Below are 19029 nucleotides of genomic sequence, written 5' to 3' on the forward strand. Positions count from 1 at the left end.
TAATGGAATGCCGTCCTAAGGTTGTTGAGTTCTGCGTTTGGGGGCATTTCATCTCTGTGGAGAAGTACCCTCTCCCTCACTCCGAAGACTGAGGCTGAAAGATTTTTCTCCCCAGGGAAGAATTGTCCCTGTAACTTTCTTGGCCTCAACAGTTAGAAAACAGACTGGGAAGGTTTGATAGTTGGGAGATACCTTGCGAAAAGCCTGACCCTTGGCTGTGGGGCTTCCTCAAATTTACAATGTCTTGAGGCTCCCTCCTACTGACTGTGTTGAAAAGTAAAGATTTTCTGTGAATTTCCAGTGACTTAATTTTCTTTCTTTTTTTTTTTTTTTGATAGGTCCAGTTAAAAACAAGAAAAAGGGTAAGTTAAGCTCCTGATTTTATATAATCGCTATAGATGTTCCCTGCCATGTCTTTTCTAAAATTAGAAGAAAATATCAAGGGAGTAGGGTTTTTGTATTATATTCTTTCAGCATTGGTTGTCCATTATTTTATTCAATCACATGTGATCTTCTTGAGTATTGTAGCTTCCAAAGAACAAAGATAAAATAGAAATTGTTTTTCAGTTATGGCCCATGAAAAATAGAATTGCTTCTCTAACAATATATAAAAGTTGCTTTTTGTTTTTGCTTTTTCCTTGTTCACTCCTCCATTCAATTCAATATACATCTCTTTTATTTGTCCTTACTCTTTTCCCATCCCTTCTCTTTTTTCCTTTTTTCCCCTACTTCATCAAATCAGTGATCAAGTATAAATGGAATCCTCAGATAGCTTGTAGAAACTATGTTTACTACCTACTGAGAGAGCACAGTGCCCTATTTCTTGGCCTAGCAAGCTCTCCTTACTCTATTTCCCTAATGGCCAGGGAAGATATTTCTTGCCTTGGGGTTTCAATATCATTTTCTCTGTGATGAAAAAAAACTAGACTGGAGTATTATCGTTATCTTTCAGTCTTCAAAGAAGGAGATTTTAGCTAGATGGTTCCATTGTGCCATTGTTGGGTTAGTAAGTCCCCAGTGTTCTTGCAGTGGGACTGACCCAAGTGCTTCTACAAGTGCTTGCTTACTTGAAGAAGAGGATCCAAAGACCGAACAAATTCCAAGATTAGGATTGGATAATATAGTCCACTTCTTAGGACTAAAAGAACAAGCTATGAAACCAGTTTAAACACCTACTTGTTTCTGGGTTCTGACCTGAGAGGAAGATAAAGTGAAATAAATGATTTTTCATTAAAATGCTTTAAGTGAAATGATTTTATTAAGATTTCTGAAGCTTTATAAAGTATATTATCAACCCAGACTAAAGAGACTGGCTTCAGCTGCAGCCCACCACTTGTCTGAGCACTAGGGTACTCTAGGGATTTGAGGTGCCATGGTCCACGTGGAATACCTATGTCCCTGTTGCAAAGAATCTGAGGAATGGCCTGGCCTCCTGAGAGCCTAAGCTGAGCAATGTTGGAAAACAGTCACAGAGCTGGAGTGAGGAAACCTTTCTCCATGGGGCCTGGGCATTGACCACCAAGATAGTCTGTATTTTAAGAAAGTGAATTTGATTTTCAAGCATGTAGTTTTTAACTCTTGTCTCGTCCCATTAAGACAGAAATTATAGCAAGCTTCGAAAGCTCACTTGGCTTGGGCAAGGATACCTTCTGCCCCTAACATAAGCCCAAGGATGACTTCCCTCTTAATGGATAAGTTAAAAGTACTTTCTAATTACAGCTACTCTTTTGTTCTACTCATTCATTCACCAGACAGTGAATAAGCATCTTATATTTGTCAGGTATTTAGAGGTACAAAAATGAAGGAAAATGGTCCCTGCCCTCAAAATTCTCCCAGCATAACCTTGGTGAGTAGCATTTGAGGTCTTAAAAGCCTGTGAGCAGCCATCTAAGATACTCCACTCACTGGTCTCACCCCTTCGGCAGCAAGGGAGAATGAAGAGAACAGGATACAAGGAAAAGATTAGTCCAGAGGACTAATTCACCACAGCTACCACGGCCTCCACCAGACTGAGTCCAGTACAACTAGATGGTGCCCAGCTACCACCGCTGACTGCTCTGACCGGGATCACAACAAAGGGTCCTGGACAGAGCTGGAGAAAAATGTAGAACAAAATTCTAACTCACAAAAAAGACCAGACTTTCTGGCTTGACAGAGACTGGAGAAACCTGAGAGTATGGTCCCCGGACACCCTTTTAGCTCAGTAATGTAGTCACTCCCAAGGTTCGTCATCCAGCCAAAGATTAGAGAGCCCCATAAAACAAAACAAGACTAATGGGGCACAACAGTCCAGGGACAAGGAGCAGAAGGCAGGAGGGGACAGGAAAACTGGTAATAGGGAACCCAAGGTTGAGAAGGGACAGTGTTGACATATTGTGGGGTTGTTAACCATTGTCATAAAACAATATGTGTACTAACTGTTTAATGAGAAACTATTTGTTCTGTAAACCTTCATCTAAAGTACAATAAAAAAAAATTCTCCCAGCATAGTTGGAATCATGAAAGTACACACAAATAATTACAGTATAGTATATTTTTAAAATGCTATCATAGGAGCATGTTCAGGGTGCTGTGGGAGCACAGAGAAGGAGCAAGTAGTTCTCCCTGGGGAAGTGAAAGCTACATTTGACCTAGACTTTGAAGGATGAGGAAAAAAGAGAAGAGAGGACACTCCAGCAAAGAGAACAGCGTTCTCAACTCTCTCAGAGGCATGAAAGAACATGGCATGTTTGGGGGAACAGCAAGTAGATTTACCAGAATATAGGGCACGTGTGTGGTAGGAAGCAGCACCCAGTTGCAGTGTTATCCAGTGGGTGAGCACTGAGAGAACACAGTTGCTAATGCAATGTAAGGCAATTATCTAGGGTGGAAGCAGCTCTGAAGTTACAGGTCAGATTCCAATGCCTCTGCCAGGGACTCAGATCACTGCCCGGCACTGCCACCTTGTGTACGGGCCATTACTGGGAGAAGAATGCACATAGGCCTTAGACATTTACTATGGCTAAAAGTGATTTAGAAACCATTTAATACAAATTTCTTTGGACATAGTGAATAGGCACATGCCTGAAGGGTAAATTGAGTTTTTCACTTAATTTTCACCCTCTAATGGAATTTTCCCCTCCCAAAACTCTCTCTCTCTCTCACTTGTACTCATTCGCTTTTGCTTAATTTTTCAGCAATGTGGGCTTAGCTAAAAGGTTAGGGAAATGCCCCTTTCATAAAGTTTAGCTTTGAAAGGAATGTGTATATTCTTTCATGTAAGATTATATAGTACAAAAGTCTCTGGGCTTTTGCATCATGAAGTTCTCTGTTAAAAAAAGAAATCTGGAGAAGGAATTCAGTCCTCTAAAGTCATCCTCTTGGTCCAGGGGTCATTTGGTACATGCTCCTCTCTGGGCCCAAGTTTTGGTAAGTATGCAAGTATGAGAAGTGCGGTTGCCTAAACCTGGTTGCTGAGGAGCATAGAGGACCAACTGCAGAACTGGATCATAGCAGGAGCTTTTTCGCAAATGCCTTCTAACATTTTCATAAGTGAACATTCTCTGTTTACACTGCAACCATTATTCTCTTTGACTAGAGGAGTTTTTGGCTGTAATTCTTCCAAAATTACATTAGCAAACACAGGAGGCTCACATTCTTGAAGCTGAAGTTATGCTACCCACAGAACATCCTTTAGCTCGAAAATCACTGTTAAGCCTGGAAATGCTGAGACACAGGGCAGCCTAATATGCGTCATCCTCTGTGTCTACCCGACCCAGAAAATATTAGGGAAAAGCAAATCTTACAACCAGGCTAGGTAAGTTTCCTGATTGCTGGGGGTAAGTCAGTCCTCTTTATGGAACCTAAATCTTGAACGGAAACTTAGAGAGATTATTGAGGCCTAGCTCCTCATTTCACAGATGGAGAAACTAAGGCTCAGAGAGGAAGGGGTTTGCCCAAAGTGCATTTGTCACAGAGCTGGGGCTTACGTCCTTATCTCTTGACTACAGATTCCATGTTCTTTCCACTACACTAGCTGTAATTGAAACTTGGGCACTGAATAAGCCTGATTTGGAAGCTGCCCAAATCTGAAGGGAGATGATTTTCCTGTTCAGCATCTTGAAATAAGCAAGATCTAGAAACCGGGCAGATCCAATCTTCTGCTGCTAATTGCAGGGAGGACTCTAAACCTCATGCCCCTAGGTCTTTAAGCCTACAGGGAGGGAATCTTCCTGGGAGACGGGCTCTCTGGACTCTGGACTTTCCTTTCTTTCCTCACTGAGGAAGGGGCCCGACAATGACCCAGTTGTTTCATTCCAAGTGCATATGTAGTCAGACATGGACAATTGGCTTCTTGAGTGGTGTTTCCATGAGAATTTGGTTTCTTGAACATAAGGCATTATTACTAAAGGAGGACGTGATAAATCAGGACAGGATTCTCCTACCAAAGCATCTGGGGAGCAGAGAATCTGAGTCAGTAAGAAGATTTTTAAGGGAGACTTGAGAGGGTTGTATTTAAAACTAAGAAAGTACCACAGATGAAGACACTGTGATGGAATCTGGTAAAAGGCTTCCATTCCTGGTACTTCCACAAAATTGTAAGGACATGGTGAGGGGAGAAAGAAGATACCCACCTATGACCACCTGCAGTGCTTGAGTGGGGCTGCACAGAGTAGAGTAAGTAAACAGGAGGAGCTGGAGGTTTTTGTTTGAGACCACAGTTATGACTCAATTAAACATAACTAAATTCTAGTAGAAATGTTGGAGGGGCTGGAATATACTAAGGGCTGAGACTGTTCTGGAAGGATAGCGAGGAGGAAAGGGGGAGGAATTGGTGCTTGATTAATAATGCATTTGAGAATAGGGCCTCTGTCTCAGTCATCTGGTGCTGCTCTAACAGGAATACCACAAGTGGATGGATTTAGCAAAGAGAAGTTTATTCTCTCACAGTCCAGTAGGCTACAAGTCCAAGTCAGGGCTTCAGCTCCAGGGAATGCTTTCACCATTGGCTCTGGAGGAAGGTCCATGTCATCAGTCTTCCCTTGGTCTGGGAGCTTCTCTGCGCAGGAACCTCAGGTCCAAAGGACACACTCAGCTCCCAGCACTGCTTTCTTGATGGTACGAGGTTCCTATGTGTCTCTGCTCAGTTCTCTCTTTTATATCTCAAAAGAGATTGCATTAAGGCACTATCCAATCATGTATACCTCATCGGTATAATGTCATCATAGTGGTAGAGTTTACAACACATAAGGAAATCACATCAGATAACACAACCATACAATACTAGGAATCATGACCTAGCCAAATTGCTACACACATTTTTGGGGAGACACAATTCAATCCATGACAGCCTCTGAGGAACGATTCTGGGAAGCTGGATTATTTAACCTATAAAAAAGCAGGTTGGTAGGTGACTTTGAGCATATGAGGGTTATTGTATGTATGATGGTAACTATACTTCTTTATCTCCACAAAGAATAAAATAAGAGCCTAAACTGACACAGGAATGGATTTCAGTTAAATATATGGAAGCACTTCCTAACAGTGAGGGGTGATAAACATTGGAACATGTTACCAAGGAAGTTTGCAGAATTTCCTTTCCCAGAGGTCTTTAAAAATAGGGTTTATAGAGAGGTCAGCTGATGAAACTAACCCTGCTGCCTCCTCCTCAGCTCCTCAACTCTCTACTCTTTGCCTCCCCTTCTTCCTGTTCTCTCTCTCTCCCTCTCTCTCCCTCTGTCTCTGTCTCTCTCTCTCCCCCTCTCCCTTTCTCTCTCCCTCTCTGTCTCTGTCTCTCTCTGTCTCTGCCTCTCTCTCCCTTTCTCTCTCCCTCTCTGTCTGTGTCTCTCTCTCTCTCCCTCTCCCTCTCTGTCTCTGTCTCTCACTCTCCCTCTCTCTCTCCCTGTCTCTGTCTCCCTCTCTCCCTCTCTTTTTCTGTCTCTGAACACCGCTTCTTTCCCAAACTCCTTCCCATTCCTCATTCCCAACTAGCATAGCCCCCATCCCAACCCCCACTTCCTATGCATCCTGACTCCTGTAGAAAACCTTCCTGGAGCTGATGGGGAGAGCAAAACAGAGCCTGCAGGCAAGTTGTTCCTAAGGTCAAGCTACCCTTGTAGCTTCCTCTCGTTATCCACATCAAGTCTACCAAACTGGACAGTAAACAGGAAAGCCACTCTCTTCAATAATAGCCCAATTCTAAAAAACCACAAAGTGACCCAAGTCTGGCCACTCAGTAGTTCTCATCCTTTGGACTCAGCTGAAATATAATCTCCTTTTTGAAGGCTTCTCTGACCTCTTCAGCATTTTGTCCTTACTGCTAGTGCAGCACTTCTACTATACTGCGACTGTGTCTGTTTCCTCACTAGACTGTGAGCCCCTTGAGGTCTCCTTGAGGGCTATTTATTTTTATATCCTAAAACCTAGCTCAGTAAATGCTTATTGAATGAAAGAAGATAGGGAGAGTGTAAGTGTGTATGTGTGTGTATCAAGCATGATAAAGGTGTCCAGGTCTTTAACAGCAGGAACTCACAGAGGGCAGACTTTGTGTCACTGGGAGCCTGTAGAACTCCTGCCAGTATACTCCTAACAGTAAATAACTACAAATATAACCCTGAATCTTGCTTTTCAGGAAAGAAGGCAGGACCTCCTGGGCCCAATGGCCCCCCAGGACCTCCAGGACCTCCAGGACCCCAGGGACCCCCAGGGATTCCAGGGATTCCTGGAATTCCAGGAACAACTGTTATGGGACCACCTGGTCCTCCAGGTCCTCCTGGTCCTCAAGGACCTCCTGGCCTCCAGGGACCTTCTGGTGAGTTCCTCTGTCTCTCCACTCCCCTAGGCTCCTTACAAGTACTTTAGTAGAGCAGTCGTGTATGATCCTGATACCCACTACCGTTTAGCAAACCTATAGGACAGAGTAGAACTGCCCCACAGGATTTCCAAGGAACAGCTGGTGGATTCGAACTGCCGACCTTTTGGTTAGCAGCCAAGCTCTTAGCCGCTTTGCCACCAGGGCAATTTCAAATGGTGGTGATGGGGTTGGTGTGCAGATTTCCTAGTCCAGTATAGAGCTAGAAATTAAACAAACTAGTATGTCCTGGCCTGCTCTAACTTCTTATTTGTACCAACCTGTCAAGAACAGGCCACCTGTCCTTGCCCCATCTCAACACTTCCATCACAACCCTTCCCTGACTTTAGACTTCCCTGTTTTAGGCATACATGCCAGTAAGCTCATATGAGCCAGACACAGAGGCTCTGAGAGTTCACTAGAGTTCCTGTGGAGGATGGATTTGGTCTGCTCTGATTCCCAGCATCTAGCTCCATAGGCTGATGTTTGCATAGAAATAGGCTGTGGGGAGGAAAGTTGGGGATTGGACAAAGTGACAAGCCCTAGAACAGTTTCATCCCATGAACTCTGATGTACCTTTCCCATAGAGGTAGATAAGGAGTTACTGAGTTGAAAGGAGTTGGAAACTTATGACTCACTCAGGATGTGCATGAAGCAAACCTAGGCACCAAGACTGTTCTGTCTAGGAACAAAGTGCTTCTTGCCCTAGATCCTTACCCCCACCCCACTGCCGATTCAAATAAAATTTAATCCCTTCACACCTTTCCCCTTGAGTCTAGAAGTGCATCCAAAAGGTATGAATGCAGATCCACACCTGCCTAATTGGAGTTGACTGGAGCTGAACTGCCTGGGCTTATGTCAGTTGTTATTTCTTTCCCCTACTGCCCTCCTCTATCGTTGGGCTTTAAAGAAATGGACTGTTTACAACTGATTTCTCTAGGTCCAAGAATTCTGCTCAGAACTCAGCTTCTTTGAATCATAGTTCAAACACAGGGCTAATCAGTATCACCATGGCCATTGGCGTAAGAGGTGGAGTCAGGGATTTTTTCATCTAATCATTCCCATTTCAAAAATTAATTGAGTACTTTCTATGTGCAGGAGATATATTGTTAATGGTCCCTGTTCTCATGGAGTTTATGTCCTAGAGGAGAAAAGAACTATAGAAACAAGATAATTACAAATGGTAATGGGCTCTATGAAGAAAATAAATCGAAAGGGAGCAAAAGGCTAAAGCAGGATGATAGAGAAGCAAAAAGCATTGTCTCAGGGGTGTACAGTGGCAGGAATGCCTTCTCATCTATCTCCACGTATGCCCAGTGGGGCTTGCCTTGGGACAGCATTGGCAAAAGGCCAGTTTCCCCACTGGGTGCTGGATCCACTGAAAATGCAGGTCAGGGACAGGAAAGAAAAGGAAGGGGCATCTTCTCCCATCCCAGGCCCCTGCGTTGTTCTGTCTCTCCTCAGGTACTCTCTTAACTGGAGAGTAAGCTCGACAGGGCTGGCTGCAGAGGGCAAGTTTCACTGCCACTGCTTGCCTAGGTGGAGAGAAAGGGAAGTAGAAAGAGCATGTCCTCTGACTAGCCTGTCCTATTTTTCAGGTGCTGCTGATAAAGCTGGAACTCGAGAAAACCAGGTTGGCTGGGGATTGCTTTCTTCCTGGGGAAGAAGGAAGGCCATAGGCTAGAGCCACCTTTGAGTTTGCTCCCTATTAAATATGCTGAGGCTTTATTTTGTAAGAACACCCTGGAAGTTCTCAGGTTTTTCACTCACAGTCTCCTCCCATCTGTAGGACTAGAAAAGCTTTGCCCCAGGGCCTGCCTTCAGCTAAGGGAACCAAGTCTTGCCAAGGCCATTTTCTTCCCTCCTTAGGAGACCGAGAGTCATGATATCTAAGCTCAGTAGGCAGCTGAAAGGAGCTGCCAGACAGGCCTATTCACCTAGGCCTCCGACTCCCCAGCCACCCCAGACACCTTTTCAGCACTCAGACTGCCTGGAATCAGGAGCTTAGAAGCTTAAGAGATGTCCTTGAAAAACAGCCAACCAGCTCCCGGCCAAGCCCAGCCTGGGCTTCTTTCTGCCTTAATAGCCTGGAGGGCTCCTCCCTAGTCTTTGAGCTTCCTCATTTGTCTCTGTTGGCAGGTTCTGCTGCCTTGCCTTGTCTCATCTCAGCCTCCCTCACTACAGCTGTTTGGCCACGCTGAGAAATCTACACAGCTGCACAGTGCTTGCTGGTTTGCAGGGAATTGTATATCCATCACCTCATTTGATCTTCAAACATCCCTGTGAAGGAGGCCAGACAGAGAGTCCTATAATCCCCATTTTACAATTGAGGAAATAAGGCTCGGAGGCATTACATTTGGCTGGGGCTACGTAGCTAGGAAATGGCAGAGCTACAAAATCATATGACCCTGTAGTAGAAATATGTTCACTAGCATCCCAAGGCAGGGAAGAGGGATCAGAATTTGGATACAAAAGGAGACGAGAAACCAGAGGTGGAAACCTGAGAACCTGTGGCTAAGCAAGTACCCATTATTCACAGTGACTACTATCCTCTCTATCCTTCTCATCCTCCCAGCCAGCTGTGGTGCATCTACAGGGCCAAGGGTCAGCAATTCAAGTCAAGAATGGTAAGAGTCAAAGTAGGCTCTCTCCCTAAGAAAAACTTCTCCCTTCCCTCATCCCCAGCCTCCAAATAATCATCCAGCCTAGTTCCTCCCAAGCCCCTGAGGTACCCTTGGCATAGGGGGCCATTCACTACTCCACCCTCCCCTCTGCTGGCTGTCCTGAGTAATTGCTTGCACCAAGACCAACACCCAAATTGCATTTAGAATCACTGATGATGGAGCTGAAAGGAACTTGAGACAGCATCTAGCCTGGGGAATTTGGGGGCTTGGAGGTTATATTAGAGTCACCATGGGATATTTGTAGTTTGATAAACATTTATACAATCCAAATTAGAGAAGGTAAAGCTACATAAATTTAAATTCTTCTTGTCTGATGGGTCTATATAGAAAATGACAGGGCTGGGGGGCATCTCTCTGGGATTGGGAGCATTGTAGAACCTCCAGGGATTATGAGATGCTAGTGTCTGTCAAAAGGGGGAACGAGTTTAATAAAGTTTAGAAACACTGATTTAATGTAATCCCTGCATTTATAAGATGGAGAAACAGAGTCCCAGAGAGATTGGATAATACTGTAATAAACCATACTGCCTTATATTTGAATGGTACTTCAGAGTTTTCAACATGCTTTCTTTGTCTTGTATTTCATTCGGTCCTCACAACAACCCCATGAGGTAGGTATTACCTCCTTTTTACAGAGACAGAAACTGAAGCTCAGAGAAGTTAACTTGCCCAAGATTTCATAGTTTTTTAAGCTGGGATTGAAAAGTATTGCTGTCTGACTTTTCCCACTACGCTGTGCCACTTCAGTGATATGTATATACACTCCACTGAATGAGTAGGTTTGTTTTCTTCCCCAAAGGGACTTGAACATTCATTAAAGAACAGAACTTTGAAATAATGTCCAGTCCCTAGGAGAGACAAAACCTAAAATCCATGAACCCCCAGGAGCCTTGGGAAGCAACAATCTAACCAAGATGCCAGATGCTTACACAGCTTGGAATTGAAAGAAGGGACTATGAGTGTGGAAACAGTAAATGAAGGTTAAGAAACCTGCTATGTGGGGCTAGCTTCTAAGAACCCAGTCAGTGCTGAACTGACTGTCCTGAGCTTCCCTGTTGATTGGGCTTAGCTACTCCCCCGACTAACACTGGGATGTCTGACTAATAGCTTCAGAAATGTAAATAGGAACAGAATGGCACCAAAACCCAAGCAGTTCTGCTGGGACCAGGTGCCATGGGTCCCAGGGCACTGGGTGGGCCATGATCACCATCTGTCCAGGGTAGACTGAGACAGGACCCGTGATCACCATCTGTCCAGGGTGGGCTGAGACAGACAGGACATAGGCTTGTTTTCGTGTCTGGATGACGGCCTCAGCATTTATTCTGTGCCAACCACTCTGGGTCAATCCCTATGAGTAGCCTGGGCTGGCCTTTAGTTCCACCAGGAGCAAAAGTGAGGGAGTTGGGTGGGAGGATGTCACACAAGGCAGTCCATAGAAGTGGGAGATCCAGCACATCCCCTCCTAACTCCTATCCCATCTGTGTATCACCTCTAGGAAAGATGGCCAGCTTTTCCAGAAGGCCTGTTTCCTCACACCTCAGAGAGACAGGCTTCCTGAGGCTGGCCAAGCATGGACATTCAAAACATAGTTTCTTGGGTGAAGACTGCATGGTTTAGGGGGGAAAAGGTCCCATGGCTTAGACTCTCTCCTCTCATGGTGGGAAGGAACATCCCTCTTCCTGCAGGTTAGAAAAGGAAGTCCCCCACCCCCACCTTGTGCATGATGGCTTCCACTGTCCAGCCAAGGCAGTGTGAGCCCCTCCACCCTTAACTGGGGTGGGTATAAGAGACAAATGCTTTGCCAAGGGTGCCTCAGCTCCCAGACACCCTCGCCTATCTGCCTGGATGGTTCTAGGTGGCTGGCAGTTTATCCCCCACTCTCATAAAGATCCCTCTCACCTATGGTGCCTTGTTCCTGGTGGACACTCATTCTGGGCTGTCACAGAGTCCAAATTGTCCCTGAACGCTAAGGTTCTTCAGATAGACAGTTTGTTGTGCTGAGTGGTTTTACTGGGGGCCCGGGAAGGCTTTCCAGAAAGAAGTGGGTGTGGAGAAACCATGAAAAGGAATCTCTCTAGCGGAAAGGAGAAAACCCATGAACCTATGAGACATGAGAGAGATTCAGGAGCTACAGCTGGGAGAGTAAAATTGAATAATAATACCCAGCCTGCCACTCAGTGTCGGAATTTTGCCTGTGCAGGCCCCAGAACAACATAGCAGATAGGGTAGCATGCCCACTCACCTCTTAAACTAAAACCGAGGCTGTAAGTCTTTATGGAAGCAGATTGTCACATTGTCTCTCCCAAGGAGCAGGTGGTGGGTTCGAACCACAGACCTTTTAGTTAGCAGCCAAGCGCTTTAGCCACTGCGCCACCAGGGCTCACTTACTCTCCTCTTACACCCACCCCCTCCAAAAAAGAAATTCCAGCTAGAAAGTGTTGGGTAAAGACCCTTCCAGATGGAAAGGTCAGGAAAGGAGAGGAAGACTCACAAGTAGACCCCAGGGGGCCTGAGGCAGGCCTGGCAGCTGCTTTACAAAAGAAACACTTTCCCTGCTTCCAAATGCTGTTCTTGAAAGCTTGGCCTTCTTGGCTGTCCAAGTTGCAGTGGGATAAAGTGGGAGTTGTGTACTGTTTGCTATTTCTTATTTCTGCTGCCCAGATCATTATGACATGTACTGAGTGATTGCCCTTCTCTCATACTGAGATCTTTCAGGTGGAGTGCTCAATGACTGGTCCCGCATCACTATGAACCCCAAGGTGTTTAAGCTACATCCCCGCAGCGGGGAGCTGGAGGTACTGGTGGACGGCACCTACTTCATCTATAGTCAGGTAGAAGTGAGTACGGTCTTAGGCCTAACTCTTCTTATGCCCAGAATGCAGATTCGGTGCAGGCCACATAGGGGCACTGTGGAGCCAGCCAATGGCTAACTTCTTGCTTTGGCAGAGGGGGCTGGATGGGCAGGATGGCAATGGGAGGGAGTTGAAAGGAGGAAAAAGAGGGGATGCTTTGATTTCTTTCCCTAGTCAGATATCATTGAAAAACTGTGAAAAGAGGTCCCTCCCATACGTTGCTATCTATTCCCTCCTGAAGGGTCCCAGGCCTGTGAGTAGATGCCTCCTTGTTTCCCCTAGGAGCGGTTTGGTTCTACTGCCAAACTTGGTCTCAGTAGATTCTTTGAAAGTCAATTCCAGGTCCGCTGAGAACCCCTCCCCCCAACACTGCTAGCCAGGGCATTATAATGTGTAGTGCTCCTGCAGACTTTCTCTCCACCTCAAAAAGATTTCTGACTGTCTTTCCTTCCTCTTTCTCCCATTTTTTTTCCTGTTTTTCTGTTTCTCTACCATTCTTACCTCCTTTCTGCTGTTTCTCCCAGCCCTTTTCTCCTTCTGCTTTTGTCCTTTTCCTGCCCGGGGCCCACTCCCCAGGTCTGCCAGTGCTCATTCATTTCTACCCCCAGTTGTTTGCCTCCACTGGGGTGGCTCCTCAGAACTAGAGGTAAATGAGCCTGAGGTTGGGGCTTCTGTGGGGCAGGCAGCAAGTAGATGATGGATAGAAGGATTATGGAGCCAGCAGATGGGTCTCACAGGACAGTGGCCAAAGAAGGTGGGCTAACAAGCATTTGCATCCTGGCATAGTTTGTGTCCTGACCCAAGATATTATATGGCACCTGAATATACTGATCCCTTCTGAAGAGCCTGTGGAGGGAGTGGCCTTTCATAAAGTGATTTAAGGTGAGGGATGAAGGTCCTATGGGCTAAGCTCCATTTGGGGTGGGGGGATCAAAGCTTGAGGTGGGGTGTGATGGATAGGGGTTAGTGAAGGATGGAAAAATTAATTTTCTGGGTCTAGAGAACTGGGAGTAGCCTCAGGCCTTAGACACCATGCAGTCTGGGAAAATCCCCATGAGGACAGGCCATTGAGTATAGGTTAGTGCTTCCTTCTGGGAAAGAAGTGAAATTAGGGACCTTGACTTTGCCCTTCTAAATTTTTTTATCTCATTTGGTGGATAGCTCCCGATCTCTCTGGATCTGTTTCCTCAGCCATCACACAAGAGGACCAAGGGGCATTGTGAGAATCTGTGAGAGCAGTTTAGCCATGAGGGGTGAGGGATAAGGAGAGGGAATCCAAGCTGAGTGAGCTCCCCTTAAAGAGCTACAGAAATGGCAAGTTGGTACTGGAACTCACTAATCAGTGACTTCTAAGTTTATACACAAATACTACTTGGGGCTTGAAACTTGAAGTTAGTGTTCATTTGTTTCTGTAGCACTGATTGAACCCCTAATATGTACAGAGCACTGTGCTTCATGCCAAGGCTGGGCAGGGTAAGAGGGAGAGGGGAAGGTAAAAGGGGAAATATGGTTCTTGACTTCACATAGCTTACAACAGATGTGTTGTTGTAAGAAAGGTTTGCTCAGCCACTGGGCTCCTTGGAGTGGGAAGGGGCAGTGCATAAGCCTGTCATTCTGTCTTTCCCGTTGGCCAACTAGCACACCCTCAGGTGGTACCGCCCTCTTCACAAGGTATACTGGCAGCTCATCTGAGAAGGTCCTGTCTGTTCTCATCACAGGAGGGCCCCCACCCTCTCTTTCCTCTCTCCCCCAATCCCTTCTTGTTGCCTCTCACCCAGGTATACTACATCAACTTCACTGACTTTGCCAGCTATGAGGTGGTGGTGGACGAGAAGCCCTTCCTTCAGTGCACGCGCAGCATCGAGACAGGCAAGACCAACTACAACACTTGTTATACCGCTGGTGTCTGCCTCCTCAAAGCCCGGCAGAAGATCGCAGTGAAGATGGTGCATGCCGACATCTCGATCAATATGAGCAAGCATACCACCTTCTTTGGGGCCATCAGGCTGGGTGAGGCCCCTGCCTCCTAGATTCCCCCTTTTCCACCCCTGCCCCAGGTTTAAAAGTCTGGACTCCCGGAGCCTCTACCTGTGGCTGTGGAGTGAGGTATATTGGTGTTGCAGCTGCAGAGAGAAATGCCCCAGTGCTATTTATTCCCCAGTGACTTCAGGATGACAAGACCTGCTTGACTTTCCAGAATGACCTTAAGTTAACAGGACAGTTGATGGAGCCCCAGAGTTTACATCAAGCAGACTCTTTTTCTTTGGCTCCTTGTTGGCTGATTTATGGCTTGACTCTTCAACCCTGAGGTCCCTGTTGTCAGATTCATCATTCATTGCATTAAAATGAGGGTCCAGGGCAGCAAGCAAGAGAAAGCAAAGGTGCACTCCAGACTCTGGGGTGACTCTGACCCCAGGGGGGCTGCTGCCTCAGGGGCACACCAATAGCAAGCAGAATTTGAGCAGCCCTGGCTCCTATCTTGAGTGGGAATGGGGGTAGGGAGTGAGGGGAGTGTTGGAACCAAAGGAGAGGGACAGGGAGGAGAAAGGCAGGTGCTTGTGGCCAAGACCAGAGAGAAAAATGCCAGTGGTGCATCCTCGGCAGTGGAACCATTCTTGCTGCTCTGAGTTGCAGCCTCCAAGAGGGTCCAATGACTCTTCCCACTCAGGCGGAGAGCCATATTGTGGGCAGCTTTCTGGGCTTTGGAGACAGAAGGTTTGCTCTTTCTTTGAACAACTGCAGGGAATGGCCGTAAACAAGCCTACATCAGAACCCAAATCCATACTTGAGGCCACATGCCTTACATTTTGTTTACAGCTGTGCTGTATGGTCAGAAAATTCCCTAGGGTCACTTCCCAATTGCCACCTTCCTAGCCTGACTAGAACTCCTGTCTTCTTTCTCCACAGAGCCTACCTCTGTCTGAGACAGGTGCCTAACCTGGGACCTGTGTTTATGTGAGTCAGGGATACTCCTTACCTTACTTGGACACAGAGAGGAATTTCCATTTATAAGCAACATAGACATTAACCTAGTCGAGCTGTGTCTGGGGGAAAAGGGTCAGGCGGGATGACCTCCAGAAGTAACCTTCAAGTTCTAGTATTTGCAACTCTTAACAGGCAGCTGCCATAATAGCCTACTAAAACTCCCAATCCCTAGACGGCCCTGGGCATCAGCAAGGCAGAGCCTCTCTGTCTGGTCTAGAAAGGACAAGCAGTGGGAGATAGGACAAAGAGTTTTTGTTTTTTCCAAGTTTGCTGCAACCCAAGTGGTCACTAGCTCAGTCCTTATCTGAAAGGACAGCAGCTGATGCCGTACTGACTCTGGCTTCAGAAAGCCACTACAAAGCATAGTCACCACCGATTCTAGTGCTGCTCTCCTGGAATCCAGGCTCAGGAGAAGCCCATGTCTAGGCATTGGGTAGGGCTCAAATTCAGGTCCAAAGGAACCTTACCCCCTATCCCAAGCTTCCCACTCGCTCATAAAATGGGCCTTAATTCTAACTGGGTCCTTACAGGCTGTTCCTCTGCCGAGACCCAGCCTGGCTTCTGGGTTCTAGGTCTAGATCGAAGCTGGGAGGACCAGCCTTGTACAGTCTGCTGCTCTTGTCCCTGAAACATGTTTTCTTTTGAAGAGGGGGGGATAAGCTCCTTCAGGCAGCTAAAATCTACCAAGAACAACAGGTACTTATTTCTCAGCTCTGCCTTCCCTTTCTAAACAACCACACTGCTTGGCCCTTCAGGGGTCAGGGCAAGAGATGTTGGGATATGCCTTCATTGTCTGGTTGCTAATGATGGCCTTGCAACCCAAGATGAGGCAACCTTTATTTAGGCATATGCATGGCCCCAATTCCTATCAAGTGCCTTGCACAGTCCTCAATTGTAGCGAAAACTGATGAGAACCTCTTCTTAAAATTGGAAAGTACCTCCTCTTTTATTATTCCTTCAAAGAAGGTAGGGCAGATAATATTACAAATCCTGTTATTTAGGTGAGGTTCATAGAGGTTAAGTGATTTGACCAAGATCTCCCCCATTTAAGTCACAAACCTGGAGCTTCAGCCAGGTCTGAATCCAAAGTTAGTACTATTCCATTACGCCATAGCATTGTGTTGAATTTCGGGGTCTACAGAGATCCAGTAAAAGTGGTAATGTGGAACCAAAATCCTTAAGAGTCCAATGGAGAAACCCAGAGATGCCCATTTTTATTCCTTGATGGTAGTGCCTTTTCTCTTGGCTTCCCGGGGGCACTGTGGCAAAAAAGCAGGATGCTTCTTTAGGAAACAGCCATCAGCCTTTGAGCCCTTGTTCAGAAGGATCTTCTTGGCATCACATCCAAGCAGGAGGCTTCTAAACCAGTTGCTATCAAGTCGATTCTGACTCATGGTGACCCTATGTGTATCAGGGTAGAACTGTGCTCCATAGGGTTTTCGATGACTGATTTTTCTGTAGTAGATCACCAGGCCTTTCTTCTGGGACACCTCTGAGCGGACTCAAACCACCAACCTTTTGGTTGGCAGCCAAGCGCATAAACCATTGGCACCACCCAGGGACTCCAGCAGGCTTCTAGTACCCACAAAACAGTTACCCCTCATGCTCTTTCATCCATCCAACAAACCAACAAATCATTGTGTATGGAGCCCCTGCTGTGGGCAAGGTCCTCCTCTCCTTACCCTACAGATAGGTTCCAGAAGCTGGCCCACTTCACACAACTACTAAGTGACTCCTTATCACTTCTACCACACCGCAGAGACATTTGTACTGCCAGCATCTCTCAGGGATGGAGGGAAGACCTGAGAGAGGACTGGTTCTAAAGCCAAAAGGGTGTGAGGAGAAGGAAAAGGCTTCCTAATTGTGTCCCTAAAGGACATTTCGATACCCATTCTGTTCTCTAGATGTGGAGGAAATTATGGGGGAAATAAGATTCCCACAGAATCCTTTATTCATTGAGAACCCTCAAAAGGAACCCTAGAGGGAAGGGGATTGCTGAGGGAAGCAACAGGTAGCTGGGGAGCCCTGTTGCAGCAAAGTTATTGGCAAAGTGGTGTTGCCATTGACTGATAAGAAAATGTGGAAATAGATTTACAGTTTGGAATTATGCTGATGTGTTTGCCAGAGGGTCAAAGCTAGCATGGAAAGCAAGACAAGGACATTTGCGGGCAAGCAAATGACAGAGATTTGAAGGAGAATTAGGCAGAGGCTTTTTTGCCAACTTCTTGGGCTCCAATAGCCAAAGCTGGCACAAATGGCAAATGCTCAGCTACAGTATCCCTGGAAAATGTATTATTTGCCTTATTTCCCCTCTTCATTCATCCTGAGCCAAATTTCTTTTTCCTGAGCAGGAAAGGGCTAAGAACCCTGGAGGTGAACAAAGACTGATTCATGTATGGGTACATGTGTTTTATGTAACTTCTGGTAGATGCAAATAGATTGAGAGAAGTTCAGAATTAGAAAGGCCCCTAGAGAGAATCTAGTCCAACCTACATTTTATCTCATGTGGCATTCTGCTTTTCTACTCATTTGGAAACTGAGGCCTAGGGAGGAAAAGTGACCTATCCAAAGTAGTGAACAAGCTGGAACTAGCGCCTCACCCTCCTGACTCAGCAGAGTGAGGGGTAGGGTAGTCCCTGCCCCACACAGGCCCCCTTCTCTTTTCTACCCACAGGCTTGGGGCTGGAAGTACTCAGACCCCCCTGGTGCTGCCTAAGGCTCCATCCCTGCCTAGAGGCTCCTTGAGGCCGTGTTAGCACAAAGAAAGAACCTGATTTTTTCATTTTAATCCACTTCAGAGCTCTCTCCAGGAGGGGTTGGGGTGTGTCATTTCTTTACTCCAGAAGCTTCCATCTGGGATGGGGGGTGGGCTTTGTTGTGAGAATGGCCTGAAGCAGGACCAATGCTGCTTTGGGGGTCAGCATCCAGTGTGAGATACTGTGTACATAAATATATATAATGTATATAAACTGGGATGTAAGTTTGTATAAATTAATGGTTTATTCTTTGCAAATAAAGCTTTTTCCCCCTGTTCTTGAAATCAGTTTGAGGGCTTCCTACATGCTAGGTGCTTCTTTGTAAGTTACACCACACATGAGCGAGGAGAAGGACCAAGGCACCCATTTCTGAGGGGGGAACAGAAGGAAAGTAGTCTGAATTTCCTGTCAGAGCATCCCACATCCTGTCTGTGCCCCAGACCATACACTCTAATCCCCATCAACTTCAATCTTCTATAACTGCATGTCCAGGAGGCTAGATGTCCTTCCCAAAGGAACACGGTTCTGGGGCAGAGACACACAGCATGGGGCCACCCTCTGCTTGAGGCGGTGGTATATGTAACAGATATTTCAGGCCTGGGCCCAAAACAGTATGGGTAGATCCAGCCTCCAGCTCCTCACTGTGGTGCCATCCCATTTTGCAGATGAGGAAATCAATGCTCAAAGAGTTTAAGTAGCCCACCCAAGGTCACACAACTAGTATGTCAGCCTAGTCTGGTTCCATCCAAGTCCAGTGGACTTTCCACTCTAACATGTGGCCTCCACCCTTTGCATGGAGAAGCAGTGCAGAGACTGGAATAAGGAAAAGGCTCAGCCGAGGAACATCTAACCCTAGAGAGTTTCGGGCACCTTTCACAACCCTACAATCTTTACCCCCATTGTATAGGTAGAGAACTTGGCTC

At 46.3% G+C, this 19029-nt stretch overlaps 1 protein-coding gene across 7 annotated transcripts in view; it reads left to right on the plus strand.

The window, feature by feature from the left end:
• EDA (ectodysplasin A) overlaps window positions 1–14649 on the plus strand; it is a 628413-nt gene extending 613764 nt beyond the window's left edge. The window contains exons 3-8 of one of the 7 annotated variants that reach the window (XM_012556609.2): window positions 339–362; window positions 6611–6790; window positions 8428–8462; window positions 9405–9456; window positions 12220–12350; window positions 14144–14649. In XM_012556609.2, the coding sequence (XP_012412063.1) occupies window positions 339–362; window positions 6611–6790; window positions 8428–8462; window positions 9405–9456; window positions 12220–12350; window positions 14144–14395 (674 nt within the window). In that variant the 3' untranslated portion in view covers window positions 14396–14649. The remainder of the gene's footprint in view (window positions 1–338; window positions 363–6610; window positions 6791–8427; window positions 8463–9404; window positions 9457–12219; window positions 12351–14143) is intronic. The other 6 variants (XM_012556610.2, XM_012556611.2, XM_012556613.1 and 3 more) reach the window with 6 other exon arrangements.
• Window positions 14650–19029: the final 4380 nt, after the last annotated feature.

Source organism: Trichechus manatus, unplaced genomic scaffold, assembly GCF_000243295.1.
Source record: "Trichechus manatus latirostris isolate Lorelei unplaced genomic scaffold, TriManLat1.0 scaffold00070, whole genome shotgun sequence".
Taxonomy (NCBI): domain Eukaryota; kingdom Metazoa; phylum Chordata; class Mammalia; order Sirenia; family Trichechidae; genus Trichechus; species Trichechus manatus.